Source organism: Schizophyllum commune (assembly GCF_000143185.2).
Source record: "Schizophyllum commune H4-8 unplaced genomic scaffold SCHCOscaffold_3, whole genome shotgun sequence".
Lineage (NCBI taxonomy): Eukaryota > Fungi > Basidiomycota > Agaricomycetes > Agaricales > Schizophyllaceae > Schizophyllum > Schizophyllum commune.
In genome coordinates, this window is record NW_026089540.1 from 2,696,605 (window position 1) to 2,713,201 (window position 16,597).

The following is a 16,597-nucleotide window of genomic DNA, read 5'->3' on the forward strand; positions in this document are numbered from 1 at the left end:
ATTGTTGTAGCCCTTGGCACCCAGATAGGTGGTCGCAAAGCGACATATACGAGTGAGATATACTAGACAATCAACAGTACGGTGTACGTATTACTAGACAAACAGGATAAACGAGCGACAGAGTACAACGAAAGCAAACAGGACAGCGAATTAGGGACACGACAGTTCCACATGTACAGGTGAAGAGAGAGTAAAGCCAGCAGCGAGTGAGGCCAACAGGGAGTGAGGCCAGCAGCGAGTGGGTGTGCACCAAGCGCGTTCGGCGGGCGAGTGAATATACAACTGATTCAGTAGGTACAGTATCAGTTTGGCTAGGCGACCGCGACTCAAGCACGGTGCCACGGGATGCGGGAGGACAGGATATACATACAAGGATACAAAGACGCGTGGTATCGGCGCGGGAGGGAGCGAGCCCTCAATGCCTCGTCGGCGTCGCCGGCACCGCCAACAACGCCCCCACCACCGCCCAACAAATCAAAAACCCGAACACCGCCGACCGCACCACAATCTCCCACTGCGCGCGCACGATCACCGGGCTCCGTATCCGCGTCAGAGGTACCCCGAACGCGGGCACGGCATGCACGATGTTGAAGCCGCGCTTGATTTCGGTGGGCGTGCGGCGTCGTTTGTCGGTGTCCTCGCAGCGAGTTTCCGCGGTGTGCAAGTGCGTCTCGTTGCAGTGCGTGGTGCCCTTCTCCAGATCACCCACGGCCCACGGCAGAGTAGGCGATCCCAGTTGCGGAGAGTTGGTAGCCCACGACGACGCCTCCGCCGCGCGCTTGTTATACGCCGCCCGAAATGGCGGCGCGGTATACGACCACGAGTTCGCCGGTGCGCATATCGTCTGCCCCCTCGACACGATTGGCAACCACCGGCTCCTCTGCGCTGTGCGAGCAGCAGCCGGCGGCGCCATCACAAAATCGAGCTCCCGCCCAAATCCCCGCCGCGGCAGTGGATGTATGCGCGGCGGGAGCTTGTCGAAGTCGAATGGGGACATCGGCTGGTGCACTTCGGCGTCTATGCCTTCGTCGCCGCTCCCTCCCTCCTCGAGCGTGCAGTCAAAGTCCGAGATGGTATCGAAGGCGTGGATGAAGGCGGCGGTGGGGACGAAGGTCTCCGCACCGGAGGACATGGAGAAGTCGGCTGGGTAGCCACGGTCGGGCTGAGCGGGGCCACACGTCGGGTCGTCGTCGTGGTAGGCGGGGGAGATCTGGATAAAGGGAGGGTCTTCGGAGACGATAGACGAGCCAGAGCTGCCGGATGTTTCTGAGCCAGAGGTGTAGATGGACGAGCCGGAGTCGGATCGCTCGGAGGATATCGAGACTCGAGGGGGTGTAGGGGATGAGGGCAGGACATTGATGGAGGATTGGAGGGCGGACGTCTTGGCTAAGGGTTGCGAGATGAGATTGCGCTGCACAGTCAGCGGCTTCGGCCTTGATATCGGTGGGCGCGCAAGCTCAAACTTGTGCAGCTGTCGTAGGTCACCAAAAATGTAGACGCCAACGCATACGCCATTCATCGCAGAGAGGAGAACAATGAGTCCTATCCACATCCCCGGGATCGCGGTCAAGCGCAGCCATCGCGTACTGTGCACGAACATGTTGTATAGGAGGGGAAAGACGCCACCGATGAGGCTGAAGATGGCGCCGGCGACGATCCCGCAGTAAGCGCGCTGGTTGCCAACATTGGTGAACTGAGCCTCCTTCAATGAAAGTTAGACTTTGCGGGGAAGTAGGGGGGACTAACGTACCACGAAGCGGTTCAGGCTTTCTTGAAGCATGTCGCGGACCTGGATGGCTAGAGGGGCAAAGGTAGTGGGATCGGGGTACGGAGAGGAAGTCGGGGCATGGAAGGGAGCAAGTAGGTCGGAAGGAACGTTGAGCTCGAAGTCGGCGTCGGGTGTGAGGAAGGTCTGCTTGGCGCGAAGGTAGAACATGGACAGCTGGGGCGAAGTCGGTAGCCATTGATCGGCTACGGTTCCAGCGGACGTGACGGTACTTGACTTTGCTTGCGCAAGCCAATGCTGGTAGTAGATGGTGTACTCGCGTAACCAGAGGGTAAAGTACCTGATATATGCATGAGGGGGGAAGAGGCTCGATGAATGGTCGGGCTCACAGGTTCTCGGGGCTCTTCTCGACGTATAGTAGCCATTCCTCGAAGTCTTTGAGACCTACACTGGGGTAAGATGCAGTGCGAGATGTGACTGGTCGAGCTACGCACCTAAGGGAGGTAGGTGCCGGCGGTTTAGCACGTCTTCGAGGCGTATTCGGAAGACAGGGGTAACTGCACATATCGTTAGCAATGGTCGACTGTGTGCATGGATGACGCGCCTCCAAAGGTCCTGAGCTCCCCTTCGACGCGTGGTGGACAGAATATGCGCCGCTAAGCCATGGTAAGTCGCTTGCAGTGCTCCCGAATGCACTACGCACCGGCAAGGAGAGGAGTGCTCGCAGCGAGACATCGAACTCCCTGGGGCGCGTCTGTTGCGGCGCCTGTGGCGCCGTCTGCATAGGCAGGTGGAATGGTGGGCAGAGGGAGGTGGGGGGAGGAAGAGAGCCTACTTGTTGTCTGGCGGACAGCTCAAGTCCAGTTAGCCGCGAGCCGCGACGTCAAGCTGTCAGCGGAAGCCCCGATCGCGCCAGGCGTCCGCTTCGAAAGACTGAATTATTCCAAATTACGTCCTCCCCTTAGCTCCCCGGCGCGACACGGCGGACGCGCCCCTCGCCCGTTGCTGTATTTTCTGTGGCTGCTGCCCCGACGTCTGTTGGTTTCGCTATGTCGCGCCACGACTGCTGGTGCTGACAGTTTTCCCTTCCGACGAGTGTCGTCCGGAGGATCCAGTACACTCAGGCTGGCTCGGAAGCGATGTCGCGTCGTAATGACTTCCGTGTTCATTTGCTTGACAGTGCGCCCTTCTGGCCGCGTCGCTCAATGAGCGCTCGCGCCCTCTTAGCAAGTCGGGTGTATCTAGCGCCACCAGCTGTCGAAGGCCTGTCGGGACGTAACGCATCGATATGCTTTGTATAGCGTCTCTCCTGAGCTCTATTGAGAACATCCCTCTGTTGTCGGAAAGCCTGAGCATCGTCACGCAGAAAAAGTCCAACATGAGCTTCGTGAAGGTGTTTGAGCAAGATCCGGCAGATGCCGAACGCCTAATTGCACGCGAGAAGTGATCCGGCCCGCCATCCCGGCACTTGTCCCCAACCATCTCAAAGTCCTCACGTCCACATCCTCGACGTCTCCCGCCGACAGCTTCGTGGTCAGCGGTCCTTCAGACCCGCGATGCTTCCCCTCCGATGGCTTGCTTGAAGACGTGTATACCGTTGCCGCATATCCCAGTGCTCCATGGGAGGAATGTACGATACTTACGAGAATGCCAGGGTTGTTGCAGTCACCTCATTCGACATGCCCTCGTTCTAGAATGTCGTCACCTCGGCTGTTGGTAGCTGTCGGGTCCGACCAACGGTCATCTAGAGGACCGTTAGGTTTGGGTTACTTTGCAAGTAGACCCTCGTCTGGCGAAGAGAAAACAATTGCAGGTCTCGTATCAACGGCCAGCTTGTCCTGACAGGTTCCGGAACTAATCTCCGTCAGCGCGCGACGTATCAGTGGCTGTAATCGGGCTTGAGAGTTGCGCATCCGTAGTGGACGCCCTTCACTTGTCACTCGGCGCCCTCCTCATCCGCGCGATCATGCGCCTTCGATATGCAGTCTTCATTCGCCTGAATTAGCCGCCCGAACAAGGCAAGCACGCGCATATGGACGCCGACAGGCATCCAGTCTGCTATGTATGTCTATCCCCGGATTAGCCTCAGGGCGACGTGTGCCAGCAGTATTGCAGGTAAGCCCGGATGCGCCGTATAGCTGACTCTCTGTGTTAGACCGTCAACGTACGCGCTCAGTGGCCCTCTCTATTCTAGTAGAAGCAGCTTCGCGAACTCGCGAGGTGCAGCAGAGTGAATGAAGAGGCTAATGCTGGAATGAGTAAGGCATAGTCCTTTCTCTGCTTTCGGCCCACGGACTCTACTTACCCGTTTTCCAGGGCAGATCATGGCCCAATGCTCTGTGTACGGACTTACCCTAGTGTTTTTACTCACACAGTAGCGTCAACTCGACCGCAAGCACCGGCCGGCGCTCAAAGCCTTCCGAAAGCAGCAACACCTCGCCCGACCGGGCCGCTTTCCCGCTGAATGCGTCGGCCACTGCAAAAGTGGTCAGTGAATGGGCCGCCCTGGCACGCGGGCTTCGCGAGCGGCATTCCCTCTTCTACGCAGCCCAATCGCGCGACCTCTTCTCCCGATACCCATACATAAGCCTGGCGCTTGCGGGAGGGACTGCGACGATGCGGGGGTCGGCGCTCCTGCTCTTGACCGCTTGTCTTCCTGCGGTAACTTTAGTCGCGGGGGAGCAAGCGCTCTTTCTCTCACGATCTCAAGTCAGCTTGACGACTGGGGGGAACTCAGCGACGATGGGAAAGCAAATTTGGGAGCAGCAGGCGACGGACTTCGCCTGGAAGGAGGGCGAGGGTGTGTTCTCGCCGAATGACCTGGTCGGGCTCGGACGCCCCGGTGCTGGGGTGGCGAACGATGCGGGCGACTTGTTGCTCGTGCCGTACAGCAAGTACGACTTTGAGGAGAAGAAGTGAGTGGTCTGAGGGATGGGCGCTTGGGCAGGCACTGACCAGGGCGCGTCCTGTAGGAACAAGAAGTCAATCTTCATCGCCCCCATCGAAGACCTGACTTTCAAACCGCTAGAAATACCTGTATGGCTACGAGACCCTTGTCGCGCTTATCAGTCTAACTTGCTTCAAAAGCTAGAGAAGGGCGGCGAGGCATTCTGGCTCGACAAGCGCACCATCGGCCACGTCTTCGAAGGAGAGAACAAGACCCTTTCCTTCTACTCCATCGACATCAAATTCTCTTCCCCCTCCAGCATCACCTCGCCCGATTCCCCTACCTTCATCGGTACCTTCCCCACCGCCAGCGCCGCGAACTTCGTGTACAGTCCGGAAGCCAAGCGTCTGGTATTCTCCGACGAGGTATACGAGGACGGCGACCTGACGACGGTCAACGAGCAGGACAAGGAATGGGATGAGCGCGGGAATACGGCTTTTGTGTATGATGCGCCATACGTGAGGCACTGGGACAGGTATGTGGGGCCGAAGAAGAGTGCGTTGTTCTCGGTGCCGTTCAGCCAGAGGCTGGATGGGAAGTGGGTGCTGGAGCCGGAGTGGACGAATTTGTTGAAGGGGACGGGGCATGTAAGTGGGTGGGGGTATGCCGAGGCTTCGTCGCTGATAGTCCTTAGAGCTCGCCGGTCGCGCCGTTTGGCGGTACGGATGACTTCTCGGTGTCGAAGACGCACGTCGTGTACACTGCGAAAGACCCTGATCTTCCGGAGGCGCTGCATACGAAGCAGAACGTACGTATTTCTCCTCTTCCCAGGTAATCTGCGCTGTACTCACGATCTGTATCTCCAGATCTACACTGTGGACATCACCGGCGCTTCCCCGCCGCGGGAGATCACCATGGGCAAGCACGGCGCCACCCACGCGCCCGTGTTTAGCACCAGCGGTACGAAAGTAGCATGGCTGCAACAGGATGAGGATGGGAATGAGGCGGACAAGTGCGCGGCGCTCCCATCGGATCTTCGCATATTCATTCGACAATAGAACCAAGGTCGTGATGTACGACCTCACGAGCCATGTCTGGACAGCAGTTCTCATGAGCTGGGATCGCTCGCCTGAGGCGGTTGTGGTAAGGCTCGTTTCTCTATACATTCGCAACACATGATGACCAGTTTTGTAGTTCTCAAAGGACGATAGGATGCTCTACCTCACGGCCGGGGACGAGGGCAGGACCAAGCTTTTCTCGTATCCGTTGTTTATGATGCCAGTCCCGAGTGATGATGACAATGGTACGCGCTCGTGTCCTTTTCGATGTCTAGATGCTCAAGCACCGTTTCACAGGAAAGCCTCGTGATCCTGTCGCTCTCACCAGCACCGGCGCAGCCTCCGGCATCCAGGCCTTGCCCGACGGCCGTATCCTCTTCAGCCGCTCGTCGTTTACTTCGCCGAACAATGTCTTCGTGGTCAGCGGGAGCGCTGCCGACCCTACGAACCCTCCCGTCGTCACCCAGCTCACCAACTTCACGTCCGACGACTTTGAAAGCAAGTTCCTAGCGGACGGCGAGGAGTTCTGGTTCAAGGGCGCACTGGACCGGGATGTGCAGGGCTGGATATTCAAGCCAAAGGGATTCGAGAAGGGCGAGGATAAGGCGTGGCCGGTGGCGCTGTTGATACACGGAGGTGAGTAGTCGGCGTTCGGGGCGTGCCGGAGGAAGGGTGATGCTGATACATGCTCGATAGGCCCAGAAGACGCGTGGAAGGACCAGTGGTCGACTCGGTGGAATCCGAATGTGTTCGTTAATCAGGGCTTCGTGGTCGTCATGATAAATTCGACGGGGAGTAGTACTTTCGGGCAAGGTGCGCATAAATTCCAGAGCGTCTTTGCCCTGAGCGGCCTCTGACGCGACGTGTTCTCAGAGTTCTCGAGCGGTATCAAGAATGATTGGGGTGGAAAGCCCTTCGTTGATCTGAAGAACGGATGGGATTATATGCTCGCGGAGTACCCTGAGGTGCGGATATTGAAGGAGCTGTCCAGGAAAATCCTCATGTGATCATACAGATTGACGCCGATCGCGCCGTCGCTGCCGGAGCAAGTTGGGGCGGATTCGCGGTCAACTACATTCAAGGTCATCCCGAGCTCGGGTTCCACTTCAAGGTGAGGGTATACTGTCTGCGGTGACGAGCGGAGCTAGACATCCACAGGCCATGTTTTGCCATGATGGCGTCTTCGACATCGCATACCTCGGCCACTCGACCGACGAATTGTTCTTCGTACGTCTGTCCCAATGCGATGATAGGGACGTTCAACTCAATTAAATCCCCAGTTCAACTACGAATGGGGCGGCCGCCCATGGGACAAGGAGACGAAGGAGCTCATCGACAAGTACAGCCCGTCACAGTTCGTCGACAAGTGGTCGATCCCGCAGCTCATCGTGCACGGGAGTAAGGATTATCGCCTGGCCGAGACGGACAGCATCGCGGCGTTCCATGCGTTGCAGCAGTACGTGGAGCTCTGGTCGAAAGCCGAAGCGATGTTATTGATCTGGCTCGTGGCAGATTGGGTATCCCGAGCCGGCTGGTCATTTTCCCCGACGAGAACCACTGGGTGTTAAATCATGAAAATAGGTGCGTTGACCTCGCTGCTAGCCTGTGTATGGAAGGAGCTGATGGATTGCTGCAGTCTGAAATGGCATCACGAGGTGTTCCGCTGGTTCGACCAATGGGTCGGCACGACGAAGGCCCCATAATACGATGTCCCACAATTGTTTCACGTCGTACGGTTGCGGTATATATCATCTTCAGCTTTTTGGACCCACTAGGCTCACGGCGATGCTGTGGACATCTCTGCTGTGAGAAACGATTTTGTGTCGCGCCGTGTACGGAACAGAGGGCCGCGAGAAGTCGCTCCGCGTAGCACTATCGTCATGCTCCCTCTCCCTTTTATTCCTTCCTTGATGTTGACATCCGCGCTTCCTCCATCAGGCTTATTTCTCGCTCTCATCTGCTCGGGGCATCGAAAAATTGGGACGGGAAACACCATTCCCGTTCCGGTATGCAGGATCGATAATCTACGCGCTGGGGTCTGTTGGCTATCCAGCTTCCATCTCACAATTAGGCTATTTTACCACGATCTTCGCCGTATTGTCTGACGCCGAGCATTACAGGGGCATTGGATCGCTTATTGTGCTGGTGCTCAATAGACCCAGAATATCCTTCCCACAGCGACTGGGCCGTGAACGAACAGCAGCGGCGGATAAGTACGGGCGCGGATTCCCCACAGGAATTGTCGGCCTCTCACACTCTCTGCGTCTTAGCACCAAGCACACTGTGGCAACACTTGTCCGACGCGTCATTCTCTATGTATCGGTCCTGGTCGTCGGATAACTCATCGTCCGGTGGACAGTCGAGGCGGGCGTCCACCGCTGATCAGTCAGCAGACGACGAAGTACGTTGTGGCGGTAGATACCTCGGGATCGAAAGGCTGACAGAATCTCCAGGGCATCATCATCAGGCAGCTTCTGGACGAGACGGCGCCGGGCTCACAGATGCAGGAAATCTTTCATCCCACACGGGCGCCAGGTAAAGCTACATATCAAATGCTACGCAAAGACTGACACAATTCATGAAGGACTGAATGTCCGTATCTGGGCCATCGTCAAGCCAGAGTATAGAACATTGAGTACCTCCCAGTTCCCCTGGGAAGCCATCCTTTTCGCGGATGACCATTGTGGCGAACTCAGTGGTGTTCCGCCGATCCACCGGCTTCCTGCCAGGTCACTCAGCGAGATCTTCCTCAATTGCGCCGAGTGGCACGCGGGCAGCATGCACGAGTTGTCATTCAGTGGCAACTCCGTTCCTTTCGTGCTCAGTGCTGTGTGTGGTCTATGGAGGGACGTCGCACTCCACGTCCCTGAGCTATGGAGGTCTATGTTCCTGCGGCCCTGCCAGGGTCGAGGTCACCAAAGGATGGCGAATTTGTTCCTCCAACGTGCCCGGGGTCGGTTTTTATACATCGGTTACAGCGAGTCCTCGGATGCAGGAAGCGCTGTTGCCGGGAGATGCACCTGGGCGATAGACTTCATTCGCCAGAACCTACGCCAGATCATCTGCCTCCACCTCGACGACATCACCGACCGGACGGTCTCACGACTGGCAGGTCTTTCGAGCGGATGTGCGCCCGCCCTCGCCAGTTTGCACGTCAAGATGCGTCCCGGCCAGTGTTCGCAAGAATCAATGCAAATCTTAGCGTCGCTCTGCACAGGATCCCCTCGACTGGTCACGCTGGACTGGCATGCATCAGTCTTTCCCCTGAACGTCCATTGGCCTCAGATCACCCGGATCGAACTCAAGCACTGTCCTGTGGACTCTATGACAGTGCTGCACATCATACAGTCTGCCGTACTATTGCGCGCTCTGGACATCAATATTACGCTGGCGCCGCGTCTGCCAAATTCCCTTTCGGTGCTCTATCCGGCTGTCCGAAACGCTTCGTTGAAGAAGTTGGCAATCGCGAGCGACGGTTGGGCTTAGGACGAGCTATTCCGCACTCTTGACTTGCCGCATCTGCAAGAGCTGGAGTTGAAGCCATATGACAAGAATGCGCCTTCTGCTCTTTGGCCTTTCCGCGATATCACTGTTTTCTTGAATTTCCTCCGCCGCCTGCAGGATGGGCTGAAATGGTTTCGACTATGTGAGGGCGGTCGCGTTTTCGACGAAGCTGCCCTTCTCCGAGTCATTGGCATGCCGCAGATGTCGACACTGATCGGTCTATTCGTAGACAGCATAGCTGGAAGGGTGGGCGATACTTTCTTCAAGCGACTGACTTGCGCTTCGGGATCATGTCCTCTGCTCCCAGCCCTCGAACAATTGCGGATCTACAGATGCTCAACAACGGACGGTGTCATTGCTCGTATGCTTTGGTCTCGGCGCAACCATTCGTATCCACTTGATATGGTTGCTTTTGGAGTTGGCCTACAGGAAAGTCGTGCACATGTTGATGACCTTGATGCTCTCTATCATCTCAAACGAGCTGGGTGGCTTGTAAAATGGTACGAGGTGCGACCTAATGACTACTAGGTCGTCAGGCGAAAGGGAGTAAAGTCGTAGTCAAGGAGACGACTTCATGTAGTTATGCAGCATATTTGTGGCTCTGACGTTTGCACTATGTCTGCAACTCAGACCGAGGTGTTGTCTTTGCCTATTTTGGTAATAATTGGCCAGATCGAGCTTTGAGTTGTTAAGTCATGTATGCGCATGTGTTGCATCGACGCCTATGGGAATGTCACATACAAGTCACGCCTCTTGTCTGCTCCCACCATCATGCAAGGAATTTCGGAATGCTAAAATATACTCGTCATCACAAGATACGCCACAGAGACGCATCGTGACGGACGCAAACGCGTCGTCGTTGTCAATGACGCGCCCTCGGGAACACCTGTTTCAAGCCGGGTTCCGTTATTCGGCAGCCTTCATACTTCTTTCCTCCCACCATGACCACCGCCATCAACATTGCCGACGTCCGTATCGAATGCAGGGAGTCGGCATCGGCCAGCAAGCGCTTTATCAAGCATGTCCGACTCACGGCAACTCACCCTCAGTACGGGACTCTGGGCACGCTCGAGGCGTACAAGATCGAGCGCGTATATGCGCTTAAAGGTCACTTCCTCGAGTACCTCGACGCCAAGTCCGCCGAGCTTTCCGACTTCGGGGAGAAGGTCCTTGACGAGAACCTGAACGTCTACTGGAAGCTCATCGACCACGAGTATCACAAGGGTACGGGCTGCTGGGGTGCAGAACTGAATGACGGAGACATTGTCTATTTACACTCGGTTGAAGTCGGTGTGGAGGTGTGTTTCTCAGCTGATATATGCGCGAGAAATCACCTTAAAGAAGATACAGCACGAGCACCAAGGTATCGGTACACGCTTGGTTAGCGAGCTACTGTCTCCTGCGCACGTCGACAAGTACACCATCGTGTACAGCTAGCCTTCCGCTTCCAAGGCTCGTTCACGCGCGGAATGCCGTGTCTTGAACCCGCCCATCATCAACTTCTTTCGGAAGGTATGCGCGCGATATCTTCTAAGTACTCCGTCGGTGTTGATTGTCTGCGGCAGCTTGGCTTCCGTCGCATTGGCAGGACAACTTACTTCGCCTACTCTCCCGACGCCGATCATCCATCCCGCTCACTTGCTGCCTTCGAAGACCTGAATATCGATCCATACAAGTACGCGCAGAGGACGACCGGGGCTATCCAAGACCAGGAAGCCGCCGCTCTGAAGCAAGCCTATCCCCTGCACACGCTTTTGGACCCTCCCTTCTCGATGACGGACCTCGTGAGGGGTCTACACCCCGGGAGTGAGCCGCGAACCCCGCCTCCGACGAAGGAAGACGTAGCCGCCGCCATCGAGGCCGCATATACGCGCGACCCGGCCTCGATACACGCCCGCGACGAGCGCGGCTTCACGCCCCTCTACATTGCCGCCACCAAGGGCCACGGGCTCGCGCTCGAAAAGCTCTTCGACCTCGCTGACTGCCGCGAGGATATCCTCAGCCGCGACAACGTCGAGGACCAGAATGCCATCGAGGCGCACCTCGAGGCAATGCGGCTTTCGAACAAGATGATGGCGGTGCTGGGGCCTGCGCCGCTGGGCTTTTCCGATGGCGGCCTTTCAATGAATCACGCGCTGAGGAAGAAGGCGGGCGAAGATGTTGGCACGCTGGAGGACTTTATGGCGCGGCAGCGCTACGACTGCTCCTGCGGCCAGTGCCGCGGTGGATGGCTCTCAGCGCGTATGGCAGCCGCGCTCGTAGGTAAGCTGTTGCTCCGGGTATATGCGCGCACGCGGTTGCTGACCAGCGGCATCTATAGCGGAAGCTAAGATGAACTTCGCCGTGGGCACCGATATGGCGTATGACAGTTTCTCAAGACGTAGGAGGGATTCCTTCGGCTTGGACTCGGAGCTCGACCTCCCAGGCGTTGAATTCATTCCGTCCCTACTTCGCCAACGCCTGAATCGAACATTCTACCAAGGCTTCCTCGGCGTCCACCGCGCTATTGCTTCCCTCATCGAACGCGGCGTCCTCCCCACGCCAGACGCTGTAATCAACGAAGCGATACACAACCGCACGGACGGATACGATCCCTTCGATGTGCAGATGTACCTCGCCAGCGGTGGCACGGCCGAGTTTGCGATCAACTACCTCGTCTCCGCGACGAAGGACCAGATGTTGGACGATTCGCTTCTCGAGATGGTCGAAGAGAGCGCGGACTGGGACGCGCTGCCGCGGTGTACGAATGACTGGCAGTTTGCGCTAGCGGGACGAATGATGGGGCTTGTGTCGACGCAGCAGTGGGGGCCGTACGGGGAGGGTGAGGGAGGGCTGTTTGAAGATGAATTTGGGGGGAAGACCAGGTTACTACTATGCTGACAGCGATAGCTCGAATGAAGGCGAGGTTGAGGAGGATGTGGAGATGGGTGGCGCAGGGCAGGCGGCCTCGTATGGTGTAGATATGGCTGCCGCGGCGGGGTTGTACGATGTAGAGGCGATTCTGAGCAGCCTGCGTAGGTAGCTCCGAAGGCATGCCATAAATTACCGCATTGGGGTATGATAGGCTACTTGATATCGTGGGTGTCTATAGGTCCACATCATCACAAGGCCAGCAGGTCAGCACGAGGCTGCCTCTCCTCGTTCTTGCCATTCAGCGCAAAGGTCTGACGTCTTCTCAGTTGGCTTTCCCCCGTAATTCTGCGAGAAGAGGCTGACTCGTGAGGCTATTAGGACGCTCTTTGGAACTTCATCAGTGCGTCTGCACCTGCATGGCCAGTGCTGATCATTCTATCTAACAAATGGGGAACAGAGATGGCTGAGCTCGACATCGATGTCATCCTCGAAAATATCAGAAGTGGTATGAATCAGGCGGTCGACGCGCATCGCAGGGCTACCATGCTAAGCACTCCTGAGCTTTCCCTCACTCGCGATCGTCTCCCTCCGATTCAAAATCTGGATGCTCATCTTTCCGCCGAAATCAAAAGGCTCCAAGCGATCCATTCGGAAGTCAAGCAGCGGATCGCAGTTGATTCAGCCCTGCTAGCGCCGTGGCGCCTTATACCATCGGAGCTCTGGAGCGAAATATTCCTTCTTGCCGTTCCGGAGGACTGGACGAAACGGAACGGATGGCGCGCGGGGCACAGGTTCCTCAGCTTTGCGCAGGTCTGTGCTGCATGGCGCATAATCGCCTTCAGTACCCCGCTTCTCTGGAACTATATCGATATTTCCATCTGCGATGCCCACGAATGTCCATCCGCGGAGGAGCGCGCTTCCCTCGAAGCAGAGATATCTCGAACGGGGCAAGCGCCGCTTGATCTTGTCATAACCATGTCTGAGAAGGCGGGACAGGTCGAAGAGCAGTACCTGACTCCACAGGAGTGCCAGCAGCGCACCGATTACTGGGCTGTACTCCGGGCACAGACACATCGATGGAGGGATGTGACGATCTATGGGTTACCGCGCCGCCTATACGCTTCTTTGGCTGGCTGCTCGTTCCCTATTCTGCGGAGGCTGGGCTTTGGCCTAGAAATGGAGCGTATCGATCTCCCGCCAGTGTCACCCTTGGAGATTTTCCGAACTGCACCGATGTTGCGCGCAATCGGTGTCTACTTCATGGACGTCCCGATCCCGCCTCCAGGCTATCTCATCCTTCCCTCATCATGGTCCAATATCGAGGAGATGGACTTGCGACGTCAGAACTCTCGTGGACCCATTCCCGAGTTCTGGGTCTACCTGGACGCTTTTTTCTCTTGCAGCCGCACGTTGCGTGTATGCAGGTTGAACGCCCAGCGACTCGGAGATATCCCTCGCCGCCTAGCCGTCACAACATTTCCGCGGCTAGAGGTGCTAGAATTGCTGCATGCGGCCAATCACCTCCTGCCGTACATGATCACTCTTAGTCTGAAGACGGTCACGCTGCGAACGGACAGCGACGGAGCCTGCGATGTCGTGACCCTGCATTCCGACCTACTCGACAGGTCAACCGCCTGGAATTCCCTTCAATCCCTCGGCCTGCTATATGTGGTGGTCGATTCGGCACAGCTGGTTGGCTGTCTCAGACGGCTGGACAATCTTACGACGCTCACACTCAGAGAGCGGGACTGGCGCAATGCGCCGGAGACGCGACTCATCAGCCAAGCTTTCGTCGCGGCTCTGGCACGCGCCGCGCCCGCAGATGCCGACGAAGATCAAATTTTTTTACCGCGTCTCGAGCGATTGACGCTGTCGTTCCAGTATGCCAGGGACTACGCTAAGGAGCATATGATATTCAACGTCTCGTTCGCACGAGCTTTGCTCGCCGCACTTGAATCGAGGAGGCGACCTTTGGTTTGGAGAGGCGAGAAACTTCCGGGCCTGCAATATTTGACGATGCCCGTGTTGTACGGTCCGCACTGCCAAAGACTGTAAATGCGCGCGAAAGTAGACATGAATCTGATCAATCGTCTACAGCATGGCATTACTGCTTGACAGGCGAGTTGCTGTGGAGATCCGTACCAGGTTTACACCGCCGTCTCCCGTCCTGCAGTCGCCTGGATCATCGCTATCGCCTCCTCGCTCCTAGGAACATACTGGCACTCGAAGTGTTCCGGAGAGCTATTGAATTTGTGTCAGAACCATCTACTTCATGTGCATACTTGGTACGAAAACACGTACTATAACAGCGATGACTTGTACTCGCGTACTGGCTCGATAACGGTCCCGTCGGGCCGCTTCGCCTTCTCGATGTTGTACACGCGCAAAATCGATGCGATGGCGTGCCAGACAGACGAGAGGGCCATATGCCGCCCGGGGCAGATACGACGGCCGAACTGTAAAATGATCATCAGAATAGCGAAGCAAGAGAAGGAAATGGCGCATACACCGAAGGCGTATAGGCTGGGATCCCGGACATCGGGGTTGAGCTTGCCGTCCGCGGTTAGGAACCTCTCAGGCTTGTAGGCGTATGGATCGGGGTACATTTTCTGTAGGATGTCAACGGGATGAATTTCCGAGAGGCGCCTGTACTCACTTCATCGTGCGCTAGCGCCCTTTCGATCGTGTCAGCAAAGGAAGTAATGACAAGTCGAAGGCTCACCAAGTATTGGGGATTAAGAAGGCACCTTTAGGGATTAGGTATTCACGATAGACGTCATCCGTCTTCCCGCTATGCAGATGTGGCAGCGCCTTTGAGGATTAAGTCTTGCGCTGAGCTGGACGTGGCAAAAGAAAACCCACCATCGGCGCCACCGGGTACAAGCGCATCGTCTCCTTCATGATGGCGGTGATGTAGGGCAGTCGGTCCTCGTCGCCATACTCGGGTAAGCGACCAGGCTCCAGGACGGAGTCGAGTTCCGCTTGCGCGCGTCGTTGGACCTCGGGGTTGGCGAGCATATCGAGCGTGAAGTTGAGGATCGTGGCGACGGTCTGCGGAAGGCATATCAGCTCAAGGCCTCAGCCAAGGCCAGAGATCCCACCGTGTCCATGGCGCCGATGTAGGTCAGCGCAGCGGTGTTCCTGATGATGGTCTCCATGTCCTCCTCGCCGTCGCCTTTCGCGCGGGCCTTGCTCAAGAGAAGGGAGACGAAGGACTCTCGGTTCGGGTCGGCAGTCTGAGCAACGATGTCGGTCAGCCTTCGCCAACAGCCGAGGGATCGACGAGTTCACCATCTGCCGTTTTGCCTCCTCGTACGGCGCGTTGATCATTTTCATGGTGACCTCCTTCCACTCCTTCGCGTATCGCTTGAACCCAGCCCCTATTGATCCCGTCAACACACGCCTCCCAATGATTGGCAATGGGTGGAAAGTAGGAAGTAAGAAAGCACGAAAGCAAGGGGTGGAGACTTACCCGGCATCCAGTCGGGCACGTTCTTCAAGAACGGGAAGATGCTGACCAAGTACGCGCCAGGAATGCCTGCTTTGGCGGCTTCGCGGAAGGCGATGTCGGCCGTGTCGATGTAGGGGTCGTGCTCCGGCTTTGCGTCGATGGCGTAGGTGATGTCCATGATGGTGGAGCCAACCATACTGACCGAGGGGAGGGCAGAATTAGTATAGAGTACTACAGAGGACGTGTGCATGACGTACTATCGCAGCTCCTTGTCGAGAGAGCTCGGGGACGCGTTGAGCATACGACGGAGGAACATCTTCGTGGCCTTCGCCTGTTGAGGGAGGAAGCGTCGGGCAGCATCGATGTTGAACGCGCTATGGAAAGCACGTCGATGCGCTCTCCTGGGATTGGTTAGCTGAGAAGCACTTCGAATTCTCTTTTCCTTTACCAGTAAGGACCTGGGGATGGATGTCAGACCGAGAGAGTAACTCAGTTGACGAGGTTCACTCACCGTATTTCATCGCCGAGAACTGGAAATCCCATCCCATCAGGTCGAGCATTGGGGTGTCGACGCTGTAAACGATCGTCAGGCTGCAAGCCGTCCTGCTCAATGAAGGGTGCCCACCGACTTGAGTAGATACTTGATCTCCTCTCAAGGAGGTCAATGCACGCCTCGAAGGACTGTAGGCTAACAATCGCCTGCCCAGCGACATTGATGTAGATTAAGTCCGAATCTGCGGGGCACATGTTTCAGTGCAGCTCGACGCACGCGACCGTGCACGCACCGTACTCCCTCGCCCACTCCGCGAACTTCTCCCACTGGAAGTCGGACGGCGCGTCGAAGAGGTTGCCCACGATAGGGAGTCCAGGCGGTCCAGGCGGCGTGGGGAGCTGCAGCTGGCGCCGGCGGCGATCATACAAGTAGAGCCCGCCGTAAAGCGCGACCAGGAGGGGGATGACGGGCGAGTTGAGAGAGGAGCCCAGCGCCATGGCGGAAGGAAGAGCAGTGGGAGGAAGATCGTCAGCATCATTGGGATCGTCGCTCTTTAATACATCGACACATACCATCTATCACAACATGAGGCGGAGGTGGGGCAGATGACCTGGCTAGAAGGGTG

The 16,597-nt window shown here is 56.8% G+C and overlaps 6 protein-coding genes across 6 annotated transcripts; 4 read left to right on the forward strand and 2 right to left on the reverse strand.

Annotated features, from left to right (window-relative positions):
- Positions 1-240: 240 nt before the first annotated feature.
- On the reverse strand, positions 241-2,510 carry SCHCODRAFT_02725355 (uncharacterized protein; the record flags this gene model as incomplete). The annotated part of the gene is made up of 6 exons (XM_050347100.1): positions 241-1,702; positions 1,751-2,066; positions 2,116-2,170; positions 2,221-2,283; positions 2,331-2,382; positions 2,430-2,510. The coding sequence occupies 6 exons, from the start codon at positions 2,508-2,510 to the stop codon at positions 416-418; spliced, it is 1,854 nt and encodes a 617-aa protein (XP_050201808.1). The 3' UTR covers positions 241-415.
- Positions 2,511-4,468: 1,958 nt separating this feature from the next.
- SCHCODRAFT_01170980 (alpha/beta-hydrolase) lies at positions 4,469-7,374 on the forward strand (the record flags this gene model as incomplete). Its single annotated transcript, XM_003033950.1, has 14 exons — positions 4,469-4,641; positions 4,699-5,260; positions 5,308-5,421; positions 5,480-5,625; positions 5,672-5,756; positions 5,808-5,894; positions 5,956-6,307; positions 6,368-6,484; positions 6,545-6,636; positions 6,687-6,782; positions 6,830-6,898; positions 6,952-7,127; positions 7,184-7,252; positions 7,308-7,374. The coding sequence occupies 14 exons, from the start codon at positions 4,469-4,471 to the stop codon at positions 7,372-7,374; spliced, it is 2,205 nt and encodes a 734-aa protein (XP_003033996.1).
- A 611-nt stretch (positions 7,375-7,985) lies between these two features.
- Positions 7,986-9,157, forward strand: SCHCODRAFT_02664700 (uncharacterized protein; the record flags this gene model as incomplete). Its single annotated transcript, XM_003033951.2, has 3 exons — positions 7,986-8,072; positions 8,125-8,206; positions 8,256-9,157. 3 exons carry the CDS (start codon positions 7,986-7,988, stop codon positions 9,155-9,157), a joined length of 1,071 nt encoding a protein of 356 aa, XP_003033997.1.
- A 959-nt stretch (positions 9,158-10,116) lies between these two features.
- Positions 10,117-12,197, forward strand: SCHCODRAFT_02597800 (uncharacterized protein; the record flags this gene model as incomplete). Its single annotated transcript, XM_003033952.1, is given in 5 exon segments — positions 10,117-10,473; positions 10,628-10,687; positions 10,741-11,437; positions 11,496-12,039; positions 12,059-12,197. 5 exon segments carry the CDS (start codon positions 10,117-10,119, stop codon positions 12,195-12,197), a joined length of 1,797 nt encoding a protein of 598 aa, XP_003033998.1.
- Positions 12,198-12,330: 133 nt separating this feature from the next.
- On the forward strand, positions 12,331-14,252 carry SCHCODRAFT_02616300 (uncharacterized protein). Its single transcript, XM_050344748.1, has 3 exons — positions 12,331-12,428; positions 12,486-14,067; positions 14,171-14,252. Exons 2-3 carry the CDS (start codon positions 12,488-12,490, stop codon positions 14,235-14,237), a joined length of 1,647 nt encoding a protein of 548 aa, XP_050201809.1. The 5' UTR covers positions 12,331-12,428; positions 12,486-12,487; the 3' UTR covers positions 14,238-14,252.
- Positions 13,872-16,499, reverse strand: SCHCODRAFT_02616301 (cytochrome P450). Its single transcript, XM_050344749.1, has 14 exons — positions 16,265-16,499; positions 16,105-16,213; positions 15,991-16,052; positions 15,928-15,937; positions 15,737-15,880; positions 15,501-15,676; positions 15,320-15,408; positions 15,130-15,264; positions 14,891-15,079; positions 14,751-14,839; positions 14,685-14,703; positions 14,536-14,637; positions 14,330-14,484; positions 13,872-14,269 (listed from the first exon to the last, which is right to left on the reverse strand). Exons 1-14 carry the CDS (start codon positions 16,467-16,469, stop codon positions 14,176-14,178), a joined length of 1,578 nt encoding a protein of 525 aa, XP_050201810.1. The 5' UTR covers positions 16,470-16,499; the 3' UTR covers positions 13,872-14,175.
- Between the last annotated feature and the right edge of the window lie 98 nt (positions 16,500-16,597).